We start from the raw sequence: 27,023 nt of genomic DNA, 5'->3' as shown, positions 1-27,023 counted from the left end.
TGCGATTCGAGAGGCGTTGGCGGTCATGGACACCGTTGGGGCCATGGGCGAGATCCATGGATGGCCAAACCGAGATGACTTTGTCACGTCGCGGCGGGACTGGCACATTAGCTCGACCCGGACTCGCCGTTGGGAGCGTGGTCGGTTTCCGAGGGCATTGACCAGCTCTCAACGTGCCCTGTTCACCGCGACCAGGGCGCTGAAACGGACGCAGAGCCGGCCTGCAAGAAAACCTGGAACGTGAGAGGTGGCTCCCTTACGATTACCAGGCAACCAGGTACCCCGTAGGCAACGTGCCCTATGTCGACATTCGGAGATGGTTTTGGCCTCGTGCGCACTCGGGTACGCCACCACCACGCTTGAGAGAGCCGCTCGCGGGCGTCCTGGGCGTCAGCCTCCATACATTGTGACAACGACCTGCTCGGTGTGGCCTCGGATGTGACGAGTGGGCATGCCCTGTTCCGTGTGGATGCAGTCAAGGCCAGGCTGTCTCACCTGGCACCCATTATGGCCAGCGGGTCCAGTGCTGTCGCAGCCCCTGTCAGGGACCGAGATGACTGAGGGGCGGCGCACGTGGCTCGCCCAGCCAACGTCACCGCCTCAAACGCGTCGCCGCCAGCGTGTTTGACCACATTCATCCGCCTCGCCATGCCAGCCCGCCACCCGCCATGTAAGCTCTCCCTGCCTGCCCACGGGGCGTGCCTCATCAGACTGACCCCCGCAGGATCGATCCCTCGATTCGGGTGCGGCGCGCCATCCACGCCGGCGACGCGCTGCTCGTCGGGCGCATCCTCAAGTCCAACCCGTCGGTCCTCCACAACCCCGACACGTCGCTCATGGGCCTCGCCAACTCCAACCTGCACCTCGCCGCGTCGCTCGGCCACCGCGACGTCTGCGAGGTGCTCCTCCGCGCCGGCCACGAGCGGCCCTGCCCCGCGCTCAACGACAACCACCAGACGGCGCTCATGCTCGCCGCCGCCGCCGGCCACACCGACGTGGTCCACCTGCTGTGCGAGCGCGACCCCGCCAGCATCCTGCGCCGCGACGCCCGCGGCCGCGACGCCGTCATGGAGGCCAGCGCCGGCGGCCACGACACCATCCTGCAGCTGCTGCTCACCTACGTCCCCGGCGGGCCCCTCGACGCCGTCCGCCGCGCCGACAACGAGGGCAACACCGCCCTGCACTTTGCCAGCGCCAGCGGCAACCTCATGGGCCTGCGCACCCTGCTGGCCGCCGGCGCCGACGTCGACCGCCGCAACCTCTGGAACTGGACCCCCGCCGCCTACAGCGCCACCGTCCAGGCCGAGGTCTACCTCAAGGGGCTCGTCGGCGAGGTGGAGAGGCGGCACCAGCTCAGGAAGGAGGCCGACGCCACCAAGAAGGCCGGCCTCGTGCGCGTCGTGCCCGACGACAGCGACGACGACTGACGAGCGTCTGCACTAGATTCTAGCAAACATGATTCAAGCCTCTATTCCTCGTCAGTTGGCGCACGTGATGAGATGTCCACCGCCACCCAACGCACCTGATCGCCCATCCTCGTCACTCTTCTTGTGCCGTCGATGCGTTGGGCTGGCTCGCTTCCATGACACCACTCCCCGTGGCGTGTTGGCGCCATTTACAAGACGAGAGGCCGGTCATGTCACGCTGGGCCCCCGCCGGTCGTGTGGCGGGCTCGTCTCAACCCGGTGCGTGGCGGTGATGGATCAGACCAATCTGTCCAAGGGTCACACGCTCACCTCCCGATTGTCCGATGTGCTGCCTCGTGATGGCCGTCGGCGGTGAACGTATGCCTGCGGTCGGCTCACGCACGTCCTTGGGACTAAACGGCGACGCATCTCCAACACGCCATGGACCGTCGCCGCCGTCTGGCCTGGCCCGGCCATGCAAATCGTCTCTCCGACCGACACGGCGCGTCGCCCTACCCGCTCCTCTTCCCCCGCAGCTTGCATCCTCGAGCTGCCACATCGTCTGCCGCCTCGCAGTTCTCCATGCCTCCCCTGCCTCCCGTTCACACCAGAACGATCGAGGTTGGACAAGACTTCCTGCCCGCCCCGGCCACGCGCCTCGTCGTCACGCAGTACCTGGAGACGAGCCAGGACCCGCTCTACTGGGCTCTGATTGTCGTGGGGGCCTTTTTCGACGACGAGGACCGGATCGTCTGGAGCAGCGAGGTGTTCGTCGGCCACCTCGACGTCCAGCTCGAGTCCGACGATTCCAGCGAGGGCAGCGAGGAAGCCTCCTGGACAACGGAGCAGTTTGTGCGCACGCCGAGCCCCGCGCCCTCCCTGCGTCTTGAGCGTGACGCGCGCGATATCGGTGGCGAGGCTGCGTCCATCACGTCAGGTGTGTGTGTCCTCGTCAGTCATCCGGGCGGCCTGCATCACCGTCCCGCTGTCCAACGTCAGGCTTGAGTCACGGTGCTGACTATAAGAAGCCGGGCTCTCTGGGACGCCGCCCATTGCTCAACCTCGCTTTCCCCAAGCTTCCCACGGCCCAGCATCGTTCCAACCCGCAGAGATTCCACCGACGCCCCTCTTCTGGCCGGCTCCCGTCCGGTACATTGAGCCCCCGACGTCGTGGGATCCGACACGCCAGGGACCCGTCCCCGGCCACTGGCAGGCGTCCTACGACTACGCTGCCGACCGCTGGGTGCACACCTGGCAGCCGTTTCCGCTTGATTCCTCGACCGACCGTGCCCCTGGCAGGCGTTTTCTTTAGTCCTCAATTCGACCCGAGTGCACCTGGCAGCCGTCTCCTTAGCCCGACATGACCGGCGGCTGGAACCCGCTCACGGGCCGCGACGCCGCCCCCGCCGGCAGCGGCACCGGCGCCGCCCGGCCCCCCCTCGCCCCGTACGGCGCCCCGATGCCCGCCCAGGGCGAGCCCTACATCTTCCACTCGGGCGGCCCCGGCTTCCCCGGTATGATGCCTTTGTACAACCAGTGGGCGAACATGGCTTACGGCTTTTGCCACCTAGGCGGCGGCGGTGCCGCTGTGGCGCCTCCGGGCGTATATCCGGCGCCGGGCATGTACGGCGCGCAGCCGGCGCCGGCCCCCCCATTCCCGCTGCCCTGGGCGCAGCAGCCCAACGGCGCCGGCAGCCTGCACCCGCGACAGGCGCAGCCGTGGCCGCGCGTCGACCCGGCCATGCCGGCGTCCCAGATGACCAACTCGACGGGCGGCGTGGGCTGCGAGCCCGGCTACAACTACTTCTTCCCCGCCGAGCACACAAAGGCCCACGTCTTCAAGTCGGCGACGCCCCCGTGGCAGCTGCCGGCCAACACGCAGATCCCCTTCATGGCGACGCACATCCCGTGCAACACCACCTTTACCGACCTGATGCAGGGCTTTGGCTGCACGAACCCATCGGCCAAGAAGAACCGCGTCTTCGAGATTGTCGGCGGCGGCGGCGGCAAGTGGTACAAGGGCATGGAGATCAACGGCGGCGACAAGGGCGCCATGAAGAAGACGATTGGCGAGGTGGGCTGGGACTCGACGCGGAGCGGCCGCGCGGGCGAGAAGCCGGTGGTGTGCCTGTGGTTTTGCAAGGACTAGCATGGGCATCTGATTGCAAGGAAGTGGTATGCATTTGATTGCAAGGAAGCATGGCGCGCCTCGTTTGGAGGACTGAGCATGGTGTGCATTTGCATTGGAGGAAGCATGGCGTTCCTCGTTTGGAGGACTGGGCATGCTGGGGTCGATTTGCTATCGTCGGAGACGTGATAATCAATCGTTTGCTTTGCAGTTTCCTCGTGCTCGGGCCCGCTCGCATCGCACATTACACGCCGGGCGCGCAAGGCCGATGCCGGGCAGTCCGCGGCGACGGCTTGCATGAGGGATCAAGAGCATCGTCGTTGACTGCGCCAGGCAGGCAGCCGCCATTGGGCCTGCGTCCAAGAGCGGGCGGATTGGTCATGATATATACATCCCGCCAGTGAGCAGCCTGGCCCGCGACGACGCTCAGCGCAGCCTCATCGGACGCTTGGACACGCCGCGCTGCCCCAAGAGCAGTGCGCACCCAGGAGGCAAGGTTCTAGAACAAACGGAGTCGCCTGGCCAGTCCGCCTCGTCGGGTGGCTATGCTGCGGTGCACGGGCGTGGCCTCTTCAGCGACGCCCGCAGAGGCTCCCGCCGACCAACGTCGGTTGCACGACATGCCTCAGGAAGCGAGGTGAGGATCGCGTGACTCTTGCATCTCGGCCGTGATGATGTCATCGCACTGCTGTCGTGAGCGAAGACGCTGTCGGTTAAGGGGATGCTGCGGCTGCAGACATGGCGGAGCGGCCAGCTGGCGACAGCCTGCAGCATCCAGAGATTGCTAAGTCTGCATCTTGCAGCCACGTGCGACACAGTGGCAATCGTGGTCGCAGCGCGAGCTAGGCTACCACCGCGGTGTCCCGTACAGCCGGCTTAGGCACTGTCGACAGTCAATGCGCCATTTCCCTATTTTACGGGCATTTTCCACCTCTTGTCACTGTGCGTGATATGCACCCGCGCGACACGGCACCGACGTGCCGAATGCCGGAGCGGCAGGTGCGACCTCCATCGCGAGCACGTGCCGTCTTCATCCAGGCATCAGGAAGGCACGGACAGGCTGGCCTTGCTCCACCGCCTCGCTCGTCCAGCTTCGTGTCCTCTTCGTCCACGATGCACCCCCCTCGCGCTCTGTCGAAATTGCATCCCACGGTTTCTCGACAAAAGGTCGCCGCCTGTCGTCTCACAACCGCGAACCGACAAACGCTGACGGAGCAGCCGCATCGGCACGTCTGCCTAAATTTCGCAGCGGCAGCATCGCCCAAGTGCCGGTGACAGCGGCAGGTACGCATCTGCAGGCCCACCTGGTTGCGTGACGCATGCACTGACAGGGGCAGGTCCATGTGAGCATGACGCAGCACGTTTCGCAGTTGCAGAGCAGGCAACAAGATAGCCGGGCTGCGCAGCCGAAGCAGCCGTGGGCTGACCTCGCAGAGAGCAGAGTGAAGCGTCGGGCAGCGGCGCTCGGCCGATACGCGTCCAGGTCGGAGCAACAGACGTGCATTTGCGCGAAAGGTTGGTGTCCGCATGCGTGCGTCTGGACAAGCTCATCGCTCGTCAATGACGGGCTCGGTGGCTTGGCAGCGTGGGCGCACCGCGGTGAGCCACTCTAGCAGCAGACGTCGGGGCAAGCCGAACCAGCCTGCCAGGGCGGGCCGACCACGAGCGACACTCGTGTACCATGTCTCACTCTCGCCGCGCCCATTCGTCCGAGCCCGTCCCCCCCGCACGCAGCTCGGTGAGACAATTGCGCACCAGTTCAGAGACTCTTGGCACGTGGGCAATCTGGAGAAGTTGGCGTCGCCGGTTGTGTCGCTGGGCTATTCTCCAGCCGGATCCGTCAGCGGGTAGGTCCGGCGCCAGCCACGCAACAATCGCCAGCAGCTTCGCTAACGGTTTGCGGACACGGTTGGGTCGCACAACAACGCTTTGAGTTGTTGCGTGCGAAAGCAGCATCGGTGAGCCATTGTCCGTTTGCTAGGTGGCAGCCTAGCTGCGGATAAGCGATCCCCCGGCAGTTCACCGCTCGTATCGCAGATCGGCCCGAAGCCGGATGCTTATGACAGCACTATATCCTGCTGAGCGGCTCGGGCAGACACAGACACTCGGTATGCGAACCAATGCTCTCACGGCAAGCAGGGCAGGGCAGGGCAGGGCAGGGTGAGTGGGTGGGTGACCCACGGATGCGGGCCCACATGCAGCATCCTGGCAGACTGGAATTGCCGCTTTCGTTGGCCACCTGCTCGCTCACTGGCCACCTTGCGCCGTGGCGTTTGGGGCCGTGCCGGGGTGTGGGGTCCGGGGACTGGGGAGTGCGACTCCGTTTGGCTCCAATCCGCTCAGGCTCGCGACCAAGGCATCCGCTACGCATCCGGACGAAAGCTCGCATCGGCTGAATTTTTGCGGCCGTGATCCCACCCAGGGCGACACGACCAGCGCGAGGGGTCCCGCGCTGGCCCTTCCTTTGCGTGCATTGTTGGCCGCCGTTCTGGGCGTGGTGCGGCGACGGGTTCGGGGGTAGATTCACGGCTCGGCCTCACACATATAGTCACACTCGGTCCTCTGTCCACCTGGAAGCTCGCCTTCTCTCGCTCCGACTCTTTGGCCTGACTCTCGTTGTCTCCCACCCGCCGTCTTTGACATTTCACCTCAATCACTTTGGCACTCACAGTGGGCACCCACTTTGGCACATCGCGAAACGCAGACGGCTGCCGACGCAGCAGTTCCCACCATGCCCGATATTTCGTGAGTCGGAAGCGACCCGGCGTCGGATCGCGCTAACCCTTCACAGCCGCGCCCACGGCCACCATGGCGACGCGCACGAGGAAAAGGGCGTCGGCCACACCGAGCAGATTGAGTCCAAGACGGAGCTCGAGGCCAGGTACGTGGGCGCAACGCTTTAACCAAGGACCACGGCTGACGTGCCCAGGGTCCGCAACCCGCTCGCGGGCATCCCCCGCGACCAGCTGATGCGCGACGTCGACGCGTTTGCCGTCGCCAACAACCTCCAGGAGCACATCCAGGTCCTCCGCAAGGGCGCGCTCGTCGCGCAGAACCCCAACGAGGTCGAGTCCATTGACGGCCCCGAGCGGCTGACCAGCGAGGAGCTCGCGTGCCTCGAGAGGGAGAGGACGCACAAGTGGCACATGCCCAGGCGCCTCTTCCTCACCATCGCCACCTGCTCCATCGGCGCCGCCTGCCAGGGCTGGGACCAGACCGGCAGCAACGGCGCGACCATTTTCTTCCCCGCCGCGTACGGCCTTGACGAGGCCAAGAGCGACCGCGACGCCATCATCGTCGGCCTCCTCAACGCCGGCCCGTACATTGGCAGCGCGTGAGTGACACCCTGGGAGTGTGCGCTTTCGTGCGTTCAGGTGCTGACCGGATAGTCTTATCGGCTGCTGGCTGGCGGACCCCCTCAACAACCGTCTCGGCCGCCGCGGCGCCATCTTCTTTGCCGGCAACTTTCTCATCTGGCCCGTCATCGGCTCCGCCTTCTGCCGTACCTGGCCCCAGCAAATGGTCTGCCGTCTCCTCATGGGTGTGGGCATGGGCGCCAAGGCCTCGACCGTGCCCATCTACGCCGCCGAGAACGCGCCCGCGGCCATTCGCGGCGCTCTGGTCATGTCGTGGCGTACGTGTTCCCCTGACCCGTCCGCCGGCTTGTCGCTGACCGTTGGCAGAAATGTGGACGGCCTTTGGCATCATGATGGGCACCGCCTTCAACCTGGCCGTCTACGCCGTCCCCCACATCAACTGGCGCCTCATGCTGGGCGCGCCGTTCCTGCCGGCCGTGCCCCTGCTGTCGCTCATCTTCTTCTGCCCCGAGTCGCCCCGCTGGTACATGAAAAAGGGCCGCTACTTTGACGCGTGGCAGTCGATGATGGTCCTGCGCCACCACCCGATCCAGGTCGCCCGCGACATCTACTACATCAGCGCCCAGCTCGAGCTCGAGAAGCAAATCGTCGGCCGCACCAACTACGCCACGCGCTTCGGCCAGCTCTTCACCATTCCGCGCGTGCGCCGCGCCAACCTGGCCGCCTTCACCGTCATGATTGCGCAGCAGATGTGCGGCATCAACATCATTGCCTTTTACTCGACGAGCATCTTTACGCAGTCGGGCCTCGACGCGCGCAAGGCCATGATAGGCTCCTTTGGCTTTGGCGTCGTCAACTGGCTCTTTGCCTTTCCTGCGTTTTGGACCATTGACACGGTAGGTCGCCCGACGCTGGTGTGCGCGCGCGGTTGCAGGCGCTGACACGCAACAGTTTGGCCGACGCAGCCTCCTCCTCTTTACGTTTCCGCAAATGTTCTGGACCCTCCTCGCGGCGGGCCTCTGCACGCTGCTTCCGGCGGGCACCAAGGAGCACCCCAACGAGGTCCGGACGGGCCTCGTGTGCCTCTTTGTCTACCTGTTTGGCGGTGAGTCCCGACGCATCCCCAGTCGCGTGCGTTCCGAGTTCTGACCCTCGCAGCCTTCTACTCCCCCGGCGAAGGACCGGTCCCCTACACCTACAGCGCCGAGGTGTACCCCCTGTCTCACCGCGAGACGGGCATGGGCTTTGCCGTCGCCAACTGCTTGTTTTGGGTAAGAGGCGAGAGACGCCCTGATTGATGCACACGCTGACGGACACCACCCCAGGCCGCCGTTCTCGGAACCACGTTCCCCTTTTTGCTGCGGCAGCTCCAGACCGTCGGCGCGTTTGGCCTCTACGCCGGCTTCAACCTCGTCGCCTTTGTCATGATCCTCTTCTTCGTGCCCGAGACCATGCAGCGCACCCTCGAGGAGCTCGACTGGGTCTTTGCCGTGCCGGTCCGCAAGTTCGCCGCCTACCAGATCACCGACACCATCCCCTGGTTCTTCAAGCGCTACGTCTTCTTCCAGCGCAACGCCGTGCTGCGCCCGCTGTACGACTTTGAGAAGAAGGCCGCCGCGAATACGTCCTCGGACAGCGACACCGGCGTCAAGCGTCGCCGCTGAGGCACACGCGTCGGCTGGCATCGTCCGGGGTTCAGGGCGTTGGGATCGAGGCATCAGCATGGCGTTGCCGATTGATAGCAAGGTAGACTGGCTGACTGGGTGCATAGTTCTAGGTGCATGGTTCTGGAGTGCCACGCTGTGATTGTGGCGTTGCATGTCACTATTCAGTCGTGGAATGGATTGCGTTTCGTGCTATGCTCGTTGCATGTCACTGTTCAGTCATGGAACGGATTGCGTTTCGTGCTATGACATCGTGCCTTTAACGTGCAACAACTTTTTATCCCGTGACATCGCCTACAAGACATGTGCAATCACCGCCCTCACACACTGAGCGTGCTTATACGCAAGCTACCTTCCTGAATCTGGGGTGCAGCCTCAGAGCCGGTTATAGCGACAGCGCCTGCATGCCACGATGTGGCACTGTCGGCATTCGTAGATGTAGTCCGGTAGGTGATGATGGCACTCATCGCAGGCAAAGGCACCGTTGCGACGAAACCACCGGCCATGGGCGCATTCGTGATTGACACGTAGGTTCGCTGCGGCAGCATTCACCACTTCGACTCGACGCGCCGCTCCGAGAGCATGGTTGCGGACATCGCGGTCGACAATCTCTGCGGCTCTTCGGTAGAGGCGCTGCTCATCCCACTGCGCACACACGCAGGTCTTCCACTCCTCGCCACAGAGATAACAGAACTCTGCGCCGCAAAGGCAAGCTACAAGACGAGTCTCAGTAATAAAACCGTCCATAGAAGGGACGAGAAGAGGTACTGACTCATGTGGTTACAGCCATGGTCGAGTTCCACTAGGCGGCGGCAAGACTTGCACTGCTGCCAGCCATTCTCCTTGGCGACTCGAAGGAGCTCCTGCGTGGACGTATCCTCGGGGCAATCGCTATTCTCATGCGCGGGCCCCTTGCAGATGGCGCACGTCCTCGCGCCGCATTCGCCACACGTTGCCGAGCCGCCCCGGACCGACTGTGGGGGCAAGAAGGCCGAGCACTTGGGGCGGTGGCAGTATACCCTGTTCGGGGTCGAGAACTCGACCTCCTTGGCCCGGAAAATGGTGACAGTCTCGGTCGAGAGATGGTCGATGTGCTCGTCGACCGGGATGGGCTGTTTGCAGCATCGGGGAGGGAACAGTGTCTCGTCGACCGACGCGCCCAGGAACAGCTCGTTGAGGCACCGGCGGCAGTATAGGTGCGAACATGGGGCCTTTGCCGTGACTGAGGGCGCGTACGTGTCGTAGCAGCCAGTGCACGTCTCCCTCGCCGTGTCCTGCGCGTCTGGGTCGAACGCCGGACGCCGGGTAGCAGCCCAGCTCGAAGACGACTCGCCGCCGGTGCTTGCGTCATTGCTCTCAGAAAACGCGTTGAAGCCCTCGAGTTTCTTTAAGAGCTCGGCGTCTAGACCGTCGAGCTCGTCGTTGTCGTTGGCAGCGCCGGCAGCTGTCGCACGCACACCAGCTGATGCGGTGCTGCCCCGGCGACTGAGCGAGTGGGCCATGGCGCGGTCGGTCGTCGCCTGCTGCTCTTCAGTCGTGCAGGCCTGGATGGCGGGAGCGTCGGAGAAGACAGCCCGGGCGATGCTGATGCACATCTGGCGGTCGCCGTGCTCGATGATGGCGATTTCCAGGTTCTCCTTCGCCAGGCCGAGCGCCACGTCCGTGTCCGAAACCTCGCCTTCGCGTTGCTTGCCCTTTTTCTTTTCATCTAGGGCCACGAGGTCCTCCATCTGCAGCTGGAGAATGAGCTGGAGGCTCGCGTCGTCGATCTGGTCGGCACTTTGTCTGTGCTCGACACTCTCATTCTGCTCCTTGTCCACAATTTGCTCGATACCCTCGGCCTGTTCATCTTCTTCTTCGGTCTGCTCGGTCTGCTCGACATCCTCAATCTGCCCCTTGACCACAATTTGCTCAATGCTCGCGGCCTGCTCGTCTTCTCCGGTCTGCTCAATGTCGGTGTGCTCATTGGTTCGCTCCTCATCGCGCGTTTGCTCGCCAGCCGTTTGTTCGACCTTGGTCTTATTGGTGCCCTCGGTCTGCTCGCCGTCCACTGTTCCAGGGGGCTGCTCATCCATGTCAGTCATCACAACGCCCTGCTCCGCTTCACGGAGCACGCCAGAATTGAAGGGGCTCATGATGCAGCAGATGTCGCGACAGCACGTGGGGTGGCGCTCGATGGTGAGCGTAGAGGGAAAACAAGTGCATAACGCTGAATAGGGACGAGGCGGGCAGCCGACAACAATCCGTCGAGGGGACATGCACAGGTGGCCGTCTTGAGCACAGGCACGAACGACTCCACCCGCTCCGTGGCAAAGCACAGAGGCAGTCGATCGCTGAATGGAGAGGTCATCATGCCGTAATCATTCTGCAGCGCTCGGCGCTCCGTGGGTATCATACTATCTACAGCCCGTCGCCCTTCCTCTTGGCCTTGGCCACCGCCGCGTGGCGCTTCGCGTGGTACTTGACGTCGTCCGGGTACAGCGGGTTCCACACCGTGTCGCACACCTTGCACTCTGCAAAGGCCGCCTGCGCCGAGATGTTGAGCGTCGTCTGCACCGTCGGCGGCCGGGCCCTGGCGCCAACCTTGGCCGCGACGTCCTCCGGCCGGGCCTGGTTGACGAGGTTCTCGCCCCCGTCGTGCAGCGGGCCTCTGCCCGGGCTGTGCTCGTCGGCGCCGTCCGCTGTCCTGCCGCGTCCGTCGCCGTGTCCGTCACCACTGCTATCGATTGCTGGCGGGCGCGCTTCTGCATCGACGGCGTCACTCAGCGGCGAGGACGTGGCCCGGATCCGGAGCAGCCGTGTCCTCCTCTTTGGTCTGGCCTGCGCGGGTTCTGCATCTGCGCTTTCCGCCCGTTGCCTCGGCGGCGACGCTTCCTGGGGTCGAGGCACCGGCTTGAAGTAGTTTAGGATCGACGGGGCCCTCCTCGCGGCCACCTCCTTGTGCGGCCTGGAGTCATTGCCGGCGGAGCTTTCTGGCGTTTCCGCCGGTGACTCCGATGCCTTTGTTTCCGGTTCCTTGTCCTCAGTCCGCGCCCGCTTGGTCGGTGGCTCGCCGCGCGGCTCAGGCGTCGCGGTCGACCGCTTGCCGTAGGTCCGCAACGGCCTGTCCCGCTTGCGCGACAGGTGGTGCGCCATCCCCGGGGGCTTCGTTCTGCGACGCGTGAGCGAGCTGTCGTCACCTCGGCGCGGCACACCTACATGGCGTATTCTGGCGATGCGCTGATCATTATGCCGTTGGTCGCGGGCGGAGGGGCGAGGGTGGAAATGTGTCCATGGGCGCACGGCAAAGCAGCTGCGCAGGCGACGGGTCTGGTGCGCGTTGGCGAATGCTGCGATGGAGACGGCAATCGTCGACGTGCGGTGTGCGGTGTGGTGCGGCGTCGTGGTGGTCGAGGTTCACCCCACGTCGGGCGACGCGACGCGACGCGGCTGGGCACTTTGACGCGAGGTCACATGTCTCCACCACGAACGCTAGCGGGGCCAGTGAGCACTGGTCCAAATCAGACAGACTGCGCATGCTCCAAAACGGCTGACCAGTTCAGGCAATCTTCTAGGCAAGCCACATTGACACGTTCATTCGTCGGTCTCGACGCGATGCTCGGCCGGCGCTCGCAAACGGGCTGACAGCGGATGGCGGGCGCCTCGAGATGCTGCTAAATTCTCACCCGGCCTCGACGACCCCGACATCCCAGGACCAAGGTGCGGCTGGCAACCCTGGTCAGGCTGGCATCGACACCATGCAGCCAGGCCCCCGCGCAGATGAATGCCTCGTCACCGCCGCCTGCGACCTCGGCAGACTCAACTCCAGCATCGCGTTGAGACGGTGCGGTGACCGATAGCGCGACCATCACACCATGGAGTCTGCGCTCCCCGTCGACGGGGCCTCGCCCTCCATGCCTGGCGCGTCCCCTCGCATCTCGACGCTCCTCGCCGCGACCGTCCTCGGCGCCGGCCTCGCCGTGTGGCTCCTCGGCTGGCTCCTCACGCCCGCGCTCGACCCGCGCGAGCCGCCGCTCATCAAGCCCGGCATCCCCTTGGTCGGGCACATCATCAACCTCATCCGGCTGCAGGGCGAGTTCCACACGGCGCTGCGCCGGACCAGCCCCGACGTGCCGCTCGCGACGGTGCCCATGCTCAACGGCAAGCTGTACGCCATCTTCGACCCGGACCTGATCCAGGCCACGCTGCGCCAGCGCGCCGCCAGCTTCGAGCCCTTTGTCGTCGGCTTCGCGCAAAAGTCGTTTGGCCTGTCCGACGCCACCTTTGCCAAGATCACCGACCAGCCGCAGCTCGTGCCCGACTTTACCGACGCCATCCACCGCAGCTTCCACCCCAAGGCGCTGGCGCAGATGAACCTGCACTTTTTGCGCGCCGTCTCGACAAGGCTGGACGCTGTCGTCGACGCAGCCGCCGTCGACGCCCTCAACGCCGGCTGCGAGCGCAGGGCTGCCGACGGGGCCCTCGAGGTGGGCAACCTGTTCCTCTGGTGCAGGGACGTCATGAGCATGGCGACGACCCGGGCGCTGTACGGCGACAGCGACCCCTTTAGCGCGGACCCGTCCCTGATCCAGGCCATCTGGTGAGTGTCCGACAGCCTTGCTGGTGCCCGCCTGCTGGCGCCGCGCTGACTCCACGACGCAGGACCTTTGAGACGGCCGTCCCGCTGTTCCTGCTGTCGCTGTTCCCGTCCATCACGATGCCCAGGGGCCACCGGGCGCGCGAGGTGCTGCAGCGGACCATGGGGGCCTACTACGAGGCGGAGCGCGACGCCCGCGACCCGACCACCTCGGCGCTGACGGCCAACCGCGCCGCCACGCTGCGCCGCTACGGCTTCGCCGCCCACGAGATTGCCAAGCTCGAGTGCATCCTGCCCGTCGTCGCGACCACCAACGCCGTGCCCACCTTTTTCTGGATGCTCGTCTTTGTCCTCGCCCGGCCGGAGCTGGCCGCGCGGCTCCGCGCCGAGGTCGCCGCCGCCGCCTCGTTGGGCCCCGACACACCCGCCCCCGCGACCGTCACGCTCGACATTGCCGGCTTCGACCGGCAGCTGCCCCTCATGGTCAGCTGCTACCGCGAGACGATGCGCGTCATCAATCACTCGGTCAGCATGCGGCGCGCCATGTCCGACATGTCGCTCACCGCCGCCGACGGCAGGACGTACCTCTTGAAGGAGGGCGTCGACATCCAGATGTCGGCGGGCGTCACGCACGGCGAGCGCGGCATCTGGGGCGACAACGCGGCCGACTTTGACCCGGAGCGCTTCCTCGTCCTCCCCGGCGCCGGCCCGGCCCGCACCTCCGACGCGGAGCGCAGGAAGAAGACGGCCTACTTTCCCTTTGGCGGCGGCCGCCACCTGTGTCCGGGGCGCAACCTCGCCTTTTGCGAGATCCTCGGCTTCGCGGCCATGGTGCTGCTGCGCTTCGAGGTGGAGCCCGTCGGCATGGGGTTCGCGGCGCTGCGCATGGACGGCGCGAAGCTGTCGGCGCCGTCGTGCAAGCCCGTCGGCGGCGGCGAGGGCCTGGGCGCGCGGATCCGGGCGAGGAGGGGGTGGGAGGGCACGCGGTTTGCGTTCAAGTGCTAGCGGGGGGGGGGGGCACGAGGTCTGCTTTCGAGTGCTGGCGGCGGGGGTCAGCGGGAGGGCCTACGAGGTTTGCTTTCGAGTGCTGGCGGTGAGGGCACGCGGTTTTCTTCCAGAAGCCAAGACGGTGACCAGGCTGGAATCGCTGCGTGGTATTGCTATGTATCCGACCGGGCCGGCGCTCGTCTCCGCACGCCGTCGGCGTCGTCTCCCTTGCCGTCTATGCGCAGCGGCTCCTCGTCCTTTGCCACGACCCACGTCTGCACCACCTCCTTGACCTCGCGGACGGCCTTTTGCCTCGTCTTGGCCTGCCCCATCCGCCACACGTAGCCCTGGTAGACGCCGACCTCGGCGACGGCGACGACGATGCTGCCGCCGAGCGTCAGGAAGATGCGCGCCGGCAGGCTCCACCAGCGCGCCGTGACCCAGAGCGTGGCCGCGACGCCGAGGATGCTGGCGAGGAAGTTGACGATGAGCATCACCTGCCGGTGCACCTCGCTGTACGTGACGTCGTCGTCGCCCAGGTCCGCGGCGCGGGCCACGCGGTTGGCCTCGGCAAAGCTGCTCGCGGCGTGCGGGAAGCGCTGGTCGAACGTCTCGTGCCGCGGCGGCGGGTTGACCATGCGCTCGTACGCGCGGGCCGCCTCGTCGCGGCGGAGACGCGCCATGAGGGCCTTGTATTCGTCGGACTGACTGGTCAGCCTCGATACGGGAGCACGAGGGAGCGAGCGGGGAGAGAGAACGAAGCAGGCGAGAGAACGAAGCAGGCGAGAGAACGAAGCAGGCGAGAGAACGAAGCAGGCGAGAGAACGAAGCAGGCGAGAGAACGAAGCAGGCGAGAGAACGAAGCAGGCGAGAGAACGAAGCAGGCGAGAGAACGAAGCAGGCGAGAGAACGAAGCAGGCGAGAGAACGAAGCAGGCGAGAGGCATACCGGTTCGGGCTTGGGCGGCGGAGGGGGCACGTAGACGCGGGCGCCTAGGAGGAGTTGTTCGAGGCTCGACGACGGCCGCCGCCGCCAGAGGTCGACGATCTGGCCGTGGGAGATGGGCTTGCCGACAGCAGGGTTCGCGAGGGAGGGCTCGCCTGCGTCTGCGGGCTCTGCAGGGTGATGCTCGGCGCCCGCTTCGAGCTTGTGCAGGCCGTCGACGATGGACGGCGTCATTGTGAGGAGCACCATGGCGTGCGCGTTCGTAGACTGGATCGGAGGTGTGAATGACAGTCGGGTCAGGCAATGCAATCCGGTCGAGGTCGCTGATGGCTGCCTTGCCGGAGTCGACGCAGGCGGCTTCACGCGCCCGGTGGTTGAGGTGGTCTCGTAGGCAGACCGCAGGTCACAGCCCACGCGGCTCGCATCCCCGGGCCTCCAGCTGTTGGTGCAGCTCGTCTGCAGAGGAGACAGGCAGGGCTCAGTGGCGAAACCTGCCGGCCTGAGGCTGCCGCGGCCAATCAGCGTTCGCGTCCAGCCCGGCGAAGCTCCCTAGCTGTCGGCACGCCTAGTGGACTGCAGTGGATCACCCAATCCGTGCTGCCGCTTTTTGACGCTTCCCGTGCTGCGGGTCGAAAAGTTCGGCATCGATCATCTCCAAGAACACAAATCACCCCGTCGCCAATTGAGCCACGTCAACGGCCACGGCTCCTCAACATCGCGCACGACCATTCTCCAGGCCAGGCGCTCCCATCCTCGACACCCCTCGCTCGCCCTCGCGCGTCGCGAGGTCTGCCGCCCGCCATGCCGCTCCGTCCGGGAGCCACGGCACTCTGCGACGCCTCCCGAAGAATCACTACGACAGCGACGACGACGCCGGCATGCGTGCTGTGTCGACGGCCGGGCGCCGGCACGACCCGCCGCGCGGCCATGCACACCTCGCAACGACGTGACTCGGCGTGGGCGGCGGCCGTCCAGGTCGCGTCCAACGTGGTGGGCAACGTGGTCAAGAAGGCGGCCAAGGACGGCATGTCGGTCGACCCGCTGCGCGCCGTGGCCAAGGAGATGCAGTTCCTCACGGGCAACATCCGCAAGCTGCTGGGCTCCGGGCACCCGTCGCTGGACCGCGTCGCCAAGTACTACACGCAGGCCGAGGGCAAGCACGTGCGGCCGCTCATCGTGCTGCTCATGAGCCGGGCCACGCACCTCTGCCCCAAGGACCCGCGGCCCGCCGAGCAGGGCGCGAGGGTCCCCATCGACTCGTCGATATCCCCCGCGCAGATCCTCGCCGACGTCAACCCGTCGGCGACGCAGCAGCCCCTGACGGCGCGGGAGCCCGAGATGACGCCCGAGGACGCCCGCCTCGACATCCTGCCGAGCCAGCGGCGGCTGGCGGAGATTACGGAGCTGATCCACACGGCCTCGCTGCTGCACGACGACGTGATTGACCACTCGGTGTCGCGGCGCGGCTCGCCGTCGGCCAACCTCGAGTTCGGCAACAAGATGGCGGTGCTGGCGGGCGACTTCCTCCTCGGGCGGGCGTCGGTGGCGCTGGCGCGGCTGCGGCACGTCGAGGTCGTGGAGCTGCTGGCGACGGTCATTGCCAACCTGGTCGAGGGCGAGTTCATGCAGCTCAAGAACACGGAGCGCGACGAGCGCTGCCCGCGCTACTCGGAGGAGACGCTCAGCTACTACCTGCAGAAGACGTACCTCAAGACGGCCAGCCTCATCTCCAAGTCGTGCCGCGCCGCCGCCCTGCTCGGCCACGCCGACGCCACCACCGTCGACGCCGCCTACGCCTACGGCCGCAACCTCGGGCTGGCCTTCCAGCTCGTCGACGACATGCTCGACTACACGCGCACCGGCAAGGACCTCGGCAAGCCCGCCGGCGCCGACCTCGAGCTGGGGCTCGCCACGGCCCCGCTGCTGTTTGCCTGGAGGCAGAACCCGGAGCTGGGCGCGCTCGTCGGCCGCAAGTTTGAGCGCGACGGCGACGTCGAAAAGGTACGTCACTCTGCGTCTCCCCGGCGTGTCTTGTCGACGGCCCTGTGCTAACGGACGTCAGGCGCGCGAGCTGGTGCTCCGGAGCGACGGCATCGAGCAGACGCGGGCCCTCGCGCACGACTACTCGGAGCGCGCCATCGCCGCGATCGCTGCCTTTCCCGACAGCGAGGCCAAGGACGGCCTGGTGGAGATGGCGCAGAAGACGATTCAGCGACAAAAGTGAAGAGCAGCCGCGGGGCACGTGTATGATTATGTACTTGACGGACAAGGCTGCGGGGGTCCGGGCATCCTGATTTAGGCACATAGAGGCGCACGGTTCTTGCGTGGGTGTACATTCAGCTCAGTGGGTTTGGTGGCTGCCGAGGGTGACGGTCCGCCGTACGGCAACGGACAGAGGGCATATGGAATGTAGACATGTACAAAATAACAAAGATGCAGTACCAATCCATGCGCCCCCTCATGCACTTGAATTCACGATCCTCGGGACGATGAGACGCTGTACAGTCAGAGCTGGCGGCATTACCCTAGACGCGGCGGGTTGGTGGAATTTCCGTCGCCGCCCGCGCTCTTCTCAGCGTCTTCGGCCAGGTCCGACAGCGGGCAGCGAGCCGTGCCCCGCTGGGGTGCTGGCCCCGCTGGGGTCGGGTGCCTGAGCCCCGCCATCGACCACCATCAGCGTGCTGGACGTGCGGGCGACGCGCGAGGGCCCGGCGCGTGGGGCGCTGCGTCCATGGATCAAATTGATGTCGCAATGGGCCCTGGATGGAGCGTAGGACCTGGCCGGCTGCGTGCCTGCGCCTGTGCCTGCGGGCGGGAGGCTGCACGGGGTCGGGCCCGCGTGCAACTCGCACCAGCCCCTGGGCCTCCGCCCGCAGGTCCCCCGAGCCGTGGGTGTTTGCCCCCGAAGGGGCGGGGCGATGCAGGCCCGGCGCCGGCCGACAACGACCTGCCCAGCGGCAAAACGCCATCTCGGCAGTCCTCGCGGTGAGGTGCTCGCTCGCCTGCTGGCACACCTTGGCCCGTTGCCGAGCGCCATCCCGTCCCGCCCGTTGGTATTTAGACGTCGCCCTCCGTTGGCGTCCAGCGCACCGTTCGTCACCTGCATCTCGCCGTGCCTCACGCAGCCCGCCCCTCCCCTCTGCCACGCCGTCCGCCCACCATGGCACTCACCGGCGTCAATGGCATCGACGGCATCGACGACGCCGCCCACCCCCTCGCCGTGCTCGTCTCGTCGCGCGCCGTCCTCACCCTGCCCGACGGCTCGCTCGTCGTCTCGCCCGCCACCGTGGCCGTGTCCCCCGCGACGGGCAAGATCGTGTCCGTGACGCCCGAGGTGCTCCCCGCGAGCCGCTTCCCCGCGGGCACCGCCTACGCGGACCACTCGCCGCGGCTGCTGCTGCCGGGCCTCGTCGACGCGCACGTCCACCTCAACGAGCCGGGCCGCACCGAGTGGGAGGGCTTCTGGACGGGCACGCGCGCGGCGGCCAGCGGCGGCGTCACCACCGTCGTCGACATGCCCCTCAACGCCATCCCCCCGACCACCACCGTCGCCAACCTGCGCGAGAAGCTGCGCGCCAGCCGCGGCCAGTGCTGGGTCGACGTCGGCTTCTACGGCGGCGTCATCCCGGGCAACGCCGACGACCTGCGGCCCCTGGTCGACGCCGGCGTGCGCGGCTTCAAGGGCTTCCTGATTGAGTCTGGGGTATGTACACAAGCTGCGTGAGCCGACGACGTGCTGGGGCGATGACAGCGCGCTGACGAGACAGGTCGACGAGTTCCCCGCCGTGTCGCCCAAGGACGTGGCCCTCGCCATGGAGGCGCTCAAGGACAGCGCCACGACGCTCATGTTTCACGCGGAAATGGTGCCCGCCGAGACCGGCGCCAGCAGCAGCAGCAGCAGCACCACCACCACCACCACCACCGCAGACCAGACCGCGTACCAGACGTTCCTCGACTCGCGGCCGCCCTCGTACGAGACCACGGCCGTCGAGCAGATCCTGGCGCTGGCGCACCTCGCGCCCTCGCTGCCGCTGCACATTGTGCACCTGTCGGCGACGCAGTGCATCCCGCTGCTGCGGGCGGCGCGCGCGCGCGGCGTCAACATCACCGCCGAGACGTGCTTCCACTACCTGGGGCTGTCGGCCGAGGAGATTGCCCGCGGCGACACGCGCCACAAGTGCTGCCCGCCCATCCGCGAGGGCCGCAACCGCGACGGCCTGTGGGACGAGCTCGTCGCCAAGGACTCGTGCATCCGCACCGTCGTGTCGGACCACTCGCCCTGCACGCCCGAGCTGAAGCTGCTGCCGGAGCATCTCGATTCGACGCGCAAAGACGCCGACCTGACCAACGGCACCGCCCCGCCGCCGCAGCAGAACGGAGGCAAGGGCGGCGACTTCATGGCCGCGTGGGGCGGCATCTCGTCCGTCGGCCTGGGCCTGCCGATCCTGCACACGGCGTCGCGGGAGCGCATCGAGGCGGCGGGCGGCGACGAGGGCCGCGCGCCGTCGCTCACGGACATTGTGCGGCTGTGCTGCCAGGCGACGGCGGAGCAGGTCGGGCTGGCGCACCGCAAGGGCGCGCTGCGGGCGGGCATGGACGCCGACGTGTGCGTCTTCGACGACGCCGAGGCGTGGACGTTTTCGCAGGGCGACATGCGCTGGAAGAACCGCTGCTCGCCGTGGGAGGGGCGCCGCTTCGTCGGCCGCGTGCGCGAGACGTGGCTGCGCGGCCGCAAGGTCTTTGAGCTGGGGGCGGGGCGCGACGGGTTCGTCGCCGACGCGCCCTTTGGCGAGAGCATCACGGAGCGGAGGACGTGAGTGCGGGTTGGTCGCCGACACGCCGTTTGGCAAGGGCATCACGGAGCGGAAGGCGTGAGCGCCGCGGGGCATAGAGTAGACGGCATAGACGTTACGCAATGCATAGCCATCATTTCCATCATGATTCCATCTTCGTGATGCGACGTGCCCTCACTGACCCAACCAGCCAGCATGTCGGCCTAAACATCCAGTTGAGTGGTGCATCGAATTTGGACTGGGGGAGGGACATGGCCCATATAGTGTGTAATAAAGCGCTTCGGAGTATCTGCGGCCATAGATTAGCTGGGAGATCGTCAGACTGAAGTTAAACTTCAATCCTACGGATGCCTATCTGAAGGTCGTGTGTTCGAGTCACACTGGCCGCATTTTTTTGCCTTTTTTTTTTCTGCCCGTGTCGCGCCGCTGCCCCGCCTTGCCTCGTCCATTGACCGTCCTTGTGTTTTTTCCCTTGTCAGTTCAACCCCACCACCCCGCCAGCCCGCTTCGCGCCGCATACTTTTCGGCGACGGCCCTCTTTTTGCCCTGCAACGTACGCCCCTCGCTCTGACAGACAACGGGACCGACGGCAGAGGCGGCGCCCTTATGGGCATCGTTAGGTCGCTCCTCGGGACATCTGCGGCCATAGATTAGCTGGGAGATCGTCAGACTGAAGCCAAACCTCAATCCTACGGATGCCTATCTGAAGGTCGTGTGTTCGAGTCACACTGGCCGCAATTTTTTTGCAGCCTGCCACTGCATGGGTCACTGCAGCATGGATCATTGTGTACCTTTTTGCCGAGGTTGCACTGTCTTTGCTTCGTTCGTCGTCGTCCGTGTGCTATGGCTGGCCTGCGGGTGCTGGGTTGAATCGTCTTGAGGGCATCGATGCCGCAGACAGCACAAGTCGGGACGGACACTTTGGTTGGCCGTGCTTGCTACAAAGTACAAAGTGACGTGCTACATTTGGTGACAATCTTGCATGCTACGAAATCAACGCCAGCACTCAATGAGTCAACGCAGGCACTCCAGGTACAGTGGGAATGTATCAGCCAGTTCAAGTCCATTACAGTGTATTACTCTAAATGTACACTACTCCTCCAGCTTGCTCTCCGGAACCTGGTGCGTGGCCTGGACCTCCTCCTCGACGGTGGTGCTCTTGGTGACGGTCCAGACGGTGGGCAGGACGACAATGAGCGAGCCGATGCACAGCCCCCAGTTCATGCCGAGCTGCGACATGGGGCTCACCTTGAGGGCGTTGATGCGCCAGGCCATGGCGCCGCCGGCGGCCTGCAGGCTCTTGTAGGCGCCGACGAGGACGGCGGCGCGGCCGGCGCTGTTGGACTCGGTGCCGATGAGCCAGTAGGCGAAGCCCTGCCAGAGGGCGTCGTAGGCGCCGTAGAAGATGTAGAGGAAGATGGGCCCCGTGGACAGGCCGCCCTCCTTGTAGTCAATGTCCTGCTTGTGGCCCTGGGCGTGGCGCACGTCCTGCCACTTCTGGAACTGGTAGCCGCCGCCCCAGATGACCATGCCGGTGACGAAGACGGTGGCCCAGCCCAGGCGGGCGCGGTTGGGGCGCGACAGCCACGGCACGTCGAGGATGAGGCCGATGAGCAGCCCGCCGAGCATCTGGGCCAGCCAGTACAGCGCGCCGTTGAGCGAGCGCGTGCGGATGTTGAACGTCTCGCCGTTGACGTTGTTCTGCTGGTACGAGTAGAAGACGTTGGCCGAGAAGAAGAGGGGCAGCATGCAGGCGACGCGCCACTTGCAGACGGTGCGCACGGCCGTCATGGCGGCGCCCTTGATGGTGTGCTTCTCCGTCTCGACGGCGCGGTGCAGCTGCGCCAGGCGGATGCGCGACGGGTTGCAGATGAAGACGCCGAGGCACCAGCCGAAGAGCATCACCACCATGAGCGCAACGTAGGTGGAGCTCGACACGGTGCCCGACTTGGAGTCGTAGTTGAGCCCAAACGACGCCAGCGACCCGATGCCGCCGCCCAGGTTGAAGATGACCCAGAAGACGGCGATGGCGCGGCCCTTTTGCGACTCGGACACGTACGTCGTCATGATGGCGCCCTGCACGATCCAGATAAACGACGCGCCCACGCCCAGGATGGCGCCCGACGCGATGACAAAGGCGCCGTTGCCGTTGTGGTTGAAGCTGAGCAGCGACCCCGAGTACAGCGCGTACGTCCACCCGCCGATGAGGAAGCAGATGCGCGGGCCGACCCACGAGAAGATGGGGCCCACGATGAAGAGCGCCGTCGCCGCCGTCGTCGACAGCAGCGCCACCGTCGCGTTGGCCGCCACCGTCGAGTCGACCTGGCCGGAGCCGCCGAGCCCGGTGAGGGCGTTGTACATCTGCGTCGGTCAGCGTCTTCCATTCTAATCTGAGGCATCCCTGCGAGGAACCGGGGGACCTACGCCAGGCAGGCAGAAGCAGATGAAGCTGATGAGCAGAATCTGCGTCCACGGGTGCGCGTAGAAGCGCACCAGCTTCGACGAGCTCTGCTCCACGGCCTCGTCGGCGCCCGTCTCGCGGTGGGCATCGGCGGCGGCGTCGACGTGCATGTCGTCTCCCGCGTGCGCAGCGACGGGCTTGTCGCCCGAGGCCGCGGCCGCGAGTTCATGCGTTTCCTGAGCCATTGTGCTTGCGTCCGTCCTGGCTGTCTCGACGCGGGGGAGGGAAGTGGTCGGGTGAGAGACGGCGGGCAGAGGCTGCAGAAAAGTCTAAAAGGAAACCCGGAGCCCCGGACTGGAGAAGGGGAGACGCGGAGAAGAGGCCGGGGCGGGCGGTTGATATACCAGAAACCTGGTCCCGAGCGACCGGGCGGGCAACCACAACAGACGATACCAAGCCAGCAGGCTAAATGCTGGCAGGCAATCGACGAGGCTGGCCCCCTTGTTGCAACGGGTCGTCGTCGTCGAGGTCGTCGCATCCTCGGCCGCAGAGAGCCGGGGTGGTCGAGGTGGTGTGGGCGTCCACACCCGGCGCATGCGAGCGCGGGAGGCACGCGCGCACACGCCAAACGAAACCAGACCTTGGCTGCGGAATCGAAGAATGGAAGCATTGGGGCACTTGCCACGTTACATGGTGGCGGCCGGCCACTCCACCTCGTGTGTGAAGAGGTGGCAGACGGACTGGGTCTGCCCGGCTGCGATGTGGAGGATGGACGGATGAGGTGGAGGAACTGGCGCTACAGGCTGATGGCAGCGGCGATTTCGTCGGGGCCCCAGGGCATGCAACATGGATCTCTCCACTGCCCACGCGCCACGGCGGCGTGATCTCAGCGGCCTTTGGCTGTTGCAGTGGCCTGAGAGCCCCAGCCTGGGGCTTGACTCGCGGCAGCCGGCTGGGGCGCTGGTGGCTGAAGCCGCTGGGCGGGCCTCCAGGCTCCGTTGGTACCGCACCGCACAACACCAATCGGTGGTGGTGCCAGGACGCTGCAGGCCAAGCCCGCCGCAATCTCTGTATGCCGGCGCTGGCTGCTTGGCACGGGGCTGCAGCGCAGTGTCTCGCCCATGCCGCCTGATGTCATGTGCTCTCACTATGATTGTATCAACGATGAAACCTCTTGCACAGCACCTGCAAAGCCAACATTGAAATCGAGCGCGAGTTGGCCGACAAGTGCAGGCTGCTGCCGCCCACATGGCTCCCCGGGATAAAGAGCCCCGGGCCTCTGTGCCTAAAAGTAGAGGCTCCAGGCCAGGGCTCCCCACAGCGAGGCGGCGAAAAGATGACACCCGCTGGAGACGCGGAGGCTGATTACCGTCCCCCTCTCGGGCCACGGGCGAATGGGCCCCGTTGGGCGCACACAATTGATGGAATTCTGCACCGTTTCGGGACGCCGGCGCTGAAGACGCTGAAGCGAGACGTCAGGCTGGCCGGCAACTTTGGTGAAAGCAGCCACATGGCGCGCTGGCTGCGTTAGCGCGGTGTAGTGGCTGCAGGTCGCTGCCAAGGGTCCCCGACGACACTCGACGCCGCGGAGCCGATGCGGCATCGGAGTGCATCGTCCGTCTGATCCCTGGCCGCGACGATGCGGATGCCCAGGCCGTCGAGCGCCGGCCTGTCTACTTGAAGAACGCACACGCACAGCTCGCGCGCCGGTCGAGAGCTTGATTGATTTGGTTTGAATCCGGAACCGCAGGTGCCAATTTCGCCGCCGCAAGACACGCCTGGGGGTATCCGCCGTCGACGGGACACTACAGGCAGTCGACGACCGGTCAGACTGACCCGAATAGGTACGAAGTACGAAGTACGCTTCCTACTGTACGCATCGTTCGCATCTCCGCCCCGGCCATGTCGCCCTCGCAGCCCGTCGTCCAGCTCGCCGGCCTCCAGACCGAGACGAGGAACCCGCGCACCACGGCCATCGACACCGTCTCGACGCTCGAGCTGTGCCGCATCCTCCAGCGTGAGGACGCGCGCGTGCCCGCGGCCGTCGAGCCCTGCGTCCCCGCCATCGCCGCCGCCATCGACGTGCTGACGGACCGCGTGCGCCGCGGCGGCAGGGTGTTTTACATTGGCGCCGGCACCAGCGGGAGGTGAGCTCTGCCCTCGTCCGTCGTGACTGCCCTGCATCCCTTGCCCTTGGCTCTCGTCTCTCCGTTCTGCCCAGTGCGGCATGCACGCCGAGGGGCTGCATTGCATGGCAGTAGAGCCGTGGCTGACACCACCACCTCCTCCTCCAGGCTAGGGGTCCTGGACGCGTCGGAAATCCCGCCCACCTACTCGGCACCAGCCGACAGGTTCATCGCCCTCATCGCGGGCGGCGACTACGCGCTCCGCAACGCCAAGGAGGGTGCCGAGGACAGCCGATCTGGTGCCGAGGAGGACCTCCGCCCGTACGGCTTCGACCCGGCCGTCGACTCGCTCATCGGCGTCGCCTCGTCCGGCCGCACGCCCTACGTCCTCGGCGGCCTCGAGCACGTGCGCCGCATCGGCGGTGCCACCGTCGCCGTCGTCTGCGTCCGGCCGTCGGCCGTCGAGGACGAGGGCAACGCCGACCATGTCATTGCCGCCGTCACCGGGCCCGAGTCGGTCACCGGCAGCACCCGCATGAAGGCCGGCACCGCCACCAAGCTGGTCCTCAACATGATGAGCACCGGCATCATGATTAAGCTGGGCAAGACCTATGGCAATTTGGTAAGCCGAGGTCGTTCCAGGGTGGTGGCCCCCAATCGGGCAGACCGAGATGCGCCACGGCTGACAATCTTGGTTGCGCCCAGATGATCGACCTCAAGGCCACCAACATCAAGCTAAGGCAGCGCGCCAAGAACATGCTCCGGCTCATTGGCGGCGCCGCGTGCACGCAGACCGATGAGGAGCTCGACGCCGTGCTGGCCGCCTGCCACGGCAGCGTCAAGCTCGCCGCCGTCACCATCGTGCTGGGCGTGTCCGTCGCCGACGCCGAGGCGCGCCTGGAGCGCAGCAACGGCGTGCTGGCCCGCGTGTTTGAGGAGGCGCAGAGGCAGGCCGTCGAGGAGGCGCACCGCGACGAGGGCCTCGTCCTGTGCGTCGACGCCGGCGGCTCCAGCTGCCGGGCCGTCATCATGGGGCCGGACGGGACGGCCGCGTGCGGCGCCGCAGGCCCGTGCAACGTGTACGTGATGCCCGCGTCGGACGATGGGAAGATCCACTGCTGACTGACACATGCAGCTCCACTATCGGTATCGACGCGGCCATGGCGGTCATGGCCACGGCCATCCAGGAGGCGACGGACAAGTGCGAGGCCACGCGCGGGCGGCAGTTCCAGGCCGTGAGCTTCGCCGCCGCCTGGGTCGGCATGGCGGGCTACGAGCGCCCGGCGCTGTCGCCGCTCATCGACGCGGCGTTGGCGGAGCTGCTCAGGCTGCGCGTCGGCGAGGGCCTCCGGGTCACGGCCGACATCGACCTGCTGCCCGCGGCCGTCGCCGAGGACCCGAGCCTCGACGCGGCCGTCGTGGTCGTCGCCGGCACGGGCTCCGTGGCCATGAGCTACGCGCGGGCGTCCGACGGCGGGGGCTTCGTCCGGTGCGGGCGCGCCGGCGGGTGGGGCCCCCTGCTGGGCGACGACGGCGGCGGCTACGGCCTGGGGCGCGAGGCTCTGCGGCGGGCGCTGCACCAGGCGGACCTGCGGCCGGCACACGGTGCTGCAGGGGGCAGCGACGCGCCGCTCTCGCCGCTGGCCGGCGCCGTGTCGGCGCACTTTGACGCGCAGCACCCCCGGGACCTGCTCAGCGCTGTGCTGATGCCGCACCAGCCGTCGGGCCCCGACGACACCGCCGCAGCGCAGGGCGCGACCAAGCGCATCGCGTCGGCGGCGCGCGTGGTGCTGGACCTGGCGCGGGCGGGCGACGCCGAGGCGCGGGCCGTTGTCGAGGCCGGCACGGCGAGCCTCGCGGAGCTGGTGGCGGCGCTGGTGGACGGACAGGCGCAGGCGCACGAGGGGCGGCGGTGCGGCCTCGTGCTCGCGGGCGGGCTGCTGCAGGACGACGACTACAGAGGCCGCCTGGTGGACGCGCTGGCCGGGCGGCATTTCGCGCGCGTCGAGACTGTCGGGCAGCCGGCGGTGGACGGCGCGCGGTGCCTGCAGCGGGAGCTGCGGCGGTAACAGACGCGCACGCATGCTACGAAGTACACTATAGATTTAGACAGGAGCGCCACCGTTGGACCTCGAAAACACACATTTTCGAACCGAGCCCATGCCCGGCCTGTCGCACCACTTGGAACGTACAAAGCGCACGAGGTGTCTCGTTTGTTCGTGGACAACATCCAGCATGACACCCGCGGAGATGCACGCCGCCCTGCAGCCAATCGTCTCACCGCGCATCTGGTCGGCACAGGACTCGTATGAGCGAGGCAGAACGGGCGTCCTGCTGCCGCCAAGGTGAGGTAAGGGCAGCATCGATCGCCTGACGACTCGCACCAGCGGCTGTAACGTTTTCATCGGCCCAGGCGGGTGGGTTTCAGACACGAGCGTCACCAGTCCAGTCCAGCCCAGCCCAGCCCAGCCCAGCGCTGGTGTCTGGCGCTGGCGCAGGTTGGCGCGGCACTGGCCCCGGCTTGGCTGCCGCATGACGTGCATACTTTTCTGCCCTCGTCGTCTGCTGGGGCACAGTCACGCCCACGCCCAGGTTGACCGAGGTGACCGTAATCAAGTCGGCCGTGTCATATTTTCCCCTGATTTGTGTTTTTTTTTTCTTCTTTCTTTGCGTATGGGGC

At 66.3% G+C, this 27,023-nt stretch overlaps 12 protein-coding genes and 2 non-coding genes across 14 annotated transcripts; 10 read left to right on the top strand and 4 right to left on the bottom strand.

Moving 5' to 3' along the window:
• Positions 1-507: 507 nt before the first annotated feature.
• JDV02_003912 (uncharacterized protein) lies at positions 508-1,427 on the top strand (the record flags this gene model as incomplete). Its single annotated transcript, XM_047985084.1, has 2 exons — positions 508-518; positions 725-1,427. The coding sequence occupies 2 exons, from the start codon at positions 508-510 to the stop codon at positions 1,425-1,427; spliced, it is 714 nt and encodes a 237-aa protein (XP_047841061.1).
• Positions 1,428-1,988: 561 nt separating this feature from the next.
• On the top strand, positions 1,989-2,718 carry JDV02_003911 (uncharacterized protein; the record flags this gene model as incomplete). Its single annotated transcript, XM_047985083.1, has 2 exons — positions 1,989-2,343; positions 2,435-2,718. 2 exons carry the CDS (start codon positions 1,989-1,991, stop codon positions 2,716-2,718), a joined length of 639 nt encoding a protein of 212 aa, XP_047841060.1.
• Positions 2,719-2,766: 48 nt separating this feature from the next.
• Positions 2,767-3,555, top strand: JDV02_003910 (uncharacterized protein; the record flags this gene model as incomplete). The annotated part of the gene is made up of 1 exon (XM_047985082.1): positions 2,767-3,555. One exon carries the CDS (start codon positions 2,767-2,769, stop codon positions 3,553-3,555), a length of 789 nt encoding a protein of 262 aa, XP_047841059.1.
• Positions 3,556-5,974: 2,419 nt separating this feature from the next.
• On the top strand, positions 5,975-8,551 carry JDV02_003909 (uncharacterized protein). The gene is made up of 8 exons (XM_047985081.1): positions 5,975-6,279; positions 6,326-6,415; positions 6,464-6,868; positions 6,924-7,168; positions 7,218-7,747; positions 7,803-7,956; positions 8,010-8,122; positions 8,177-8,551. The coding sequence occupies exons 1-8, from the start codon at positions 6,266-6,268 to the stop codon at positions 8,513-8,515; spliced, it is 1,890 nt and encodes a 629-aa protein (XP_047841058.1). The 5' UTR covers positions 5,975-6,265; the 3' UTR covers positions 8,516-8,551.
• Positions 8,552-9,228: 677 nt separating this feature from the next.
• JDV02_003908 (uncharacterized protein) lies at positions 9,229-10,650 on the bottom strand (the record flags this gene model as incomplete). The annotated part of the gene is made up of 1 exon (XM_047985080.1): positions 9,229-10,650. One exon carries the CDS (start codon positions 10,648-10,650, stop codon positions 9,229-9,231), a length of 1,422 nt encoding a protein of 473 aa, XP_047841057.1.
• A 265-nt stretch (positions 10,651-10,915) lies between these two features.
• JDV02_003907 (uncharacterized protein) lies at positions 10,916-11,742 on the bottom strand (the record flags this gene model as incomplete). The annotated part of the gene is made up of 2 exons (XM_047985079.1): positions 10,916-11,666; positions 11,714-11,742. 2 exons carry the CDS (start codon positions 11,740-11,742, stop codon positions 10,916-10,918), a joined length of 780 nt encoding a protein of 259 aa, XP_047841056.1.
• Positions 11,743-12,041: 299 nt separating this feature from the next.
• JDV02_003906 (uncharacterized protein) lies at positions 12,042-14,096 on the top strand (the record flags this gene model as incomplete). The annotated part of the gene is made up of 2 exons (XM_047985078.1): positions 12,042-13,094; positions 13,157-14,096. Exons 1-2 carry the CDS (start codon positions 12,370-12,372, stop codon positions 14,094-14,096), a joined length of 1,665 nt encoding a protein of 554 aa, XP_047841055.1. The 5' UTR covers positions 12,042-12,369.
• A 155-nt stretch (positions 14,097-14,251) lies between these two features.
• Positions 14,252-15,272, bottom strand: JDV02_003905 (uncharacterized protein; the record flags this gene model as incomplete). Its single annotated transcript, XM_047985077.1, has 2 exons — positions 14,252-14,782; positions 15,027-15,272. 2 exons carry the CDS (start codon positions 15,270-15,272, stop codon positions 14,252-14,254), a joined length of 777 nt encoding a protein of 258 aa, XP_047841054.1.
• Positions 15,273-15,860: 588 nt separating this feature from the next.
• Positions 15,861-17,468, top strand: COQ1 (coq1 putative hexaprenyl diphosphate synthase). The gene is made up of 2 exons (XM_047985076.1): positions 15,861-17,024; positions 17,086-17,468. The coding sequence occupies exons 1-2, from the start codon at positions 15,951-15,953 to the stop codon at positions 17,245-17,247; spliced, it is 1,236 nt and encodes a 411-aa protein (XP_047841053.1). The 5' UTR covers positions 15,861-15,950; the 3' UTR covers positions 17,248-17,468.
• Positions 17,469-18,122: 654 nt separating this feature from the next.
• DAL1 (Allantoinase) lies at positions 18,123-20,038 on the top strand. The gene is made up of 2 exons (XM_047985075.1): positions 18,123-18,726; positions 18,791-20,038. Exons 1-2 carry the CDS (start codon positions 18,184-18,186, stop codon positions 19,838-19,840), a joined length of 1,593 nt encoding a protein of 530 aa, XP_047841052.1. The 5' UTR covers positions 18,123-18,183; the 3' UTR covers positions 19,841-20,038.
• Positions 20,039-20,107: 69 nt separating this feature from the next.
• Positions 20,108-20,205, top strand: JDV02_003902. The gene has a single exon. It is a non-coding gene; the product is annotated as a tRNA-Phe (tRNA).
• Positions 20,206-20,455: 250 nt separating this feature from the next.
• JDV02_003901 lies at positions 20,456-20,553 on the top strand. The gene has a single exon. It is a non-coding gene; the product is annotated as a tRNA-Phe (tRNA).
• Positions 20,554-20,866: 313 nt separating this feature from the next.
• On the bottom strand, positions 20,867-22,984 carry JDV02_003900 (uncharacterized protein). The gene is made up of 2 exons (XM_047985074.1): positions 22,241-22,984; positions 20,867-22,177 (listed from the first exon to the last, which is right to left on the bottom strand). Exons 1-2 carry the CDS (start codon positions 22,460-22,462, stop codon positions 20,909-20,911), a joined length of 1,491 nt encoding a protein of 496 aa, XP_047841051.1. The 5' UTR covers positions 22,463-22,984; the 3' UTR covers positions 20,867-20,908.
• Positions 22,985-23,533: 549 nt separating this feature from the next.
• Positions 23,534-26,544, top strand: JDV02_003899 (N-acetylmuramic acid 6-phosphate etherase). Its single transcript, XM_047985073.1, has 4 exons — positions 23,534-24,364; positions 24,512-24,965; positions 25,049-25,422; positions 25,479-26,544. Exons 1-4 carry the CDS (start codon positions 24,120-24,122, stop codon positions 26,410-26,412), a joined length of 2,007 nt encoding a protein of 668 aa, XP_047841050.1. The 5' UTR covers positions 23,534-24,119; the 3' UTR covers positions 26,413-26,544.
• Positions 26,545-27,023: the final 479 nt, after the last annotated feature.

This window comes from Purpureocillium takamizusanense, chromosome 3 (genome assembly GCF_022605165.1).
Source record: "Purpureocillium takamizusanense chromosome 3, complete sequence".
Lineage (NCBI taxonomy): Eukaryota > Fungi > Ascomycota > Sordariomycetes > Hypocreales > Ophiocordycipitaceae > Purpureocillium > Purpureocillium takamizusanense.
Note: the sequence above shows the minus strand (reverse complement) of the source record. Positions and strands in the feature narration are given on the sequence as shown.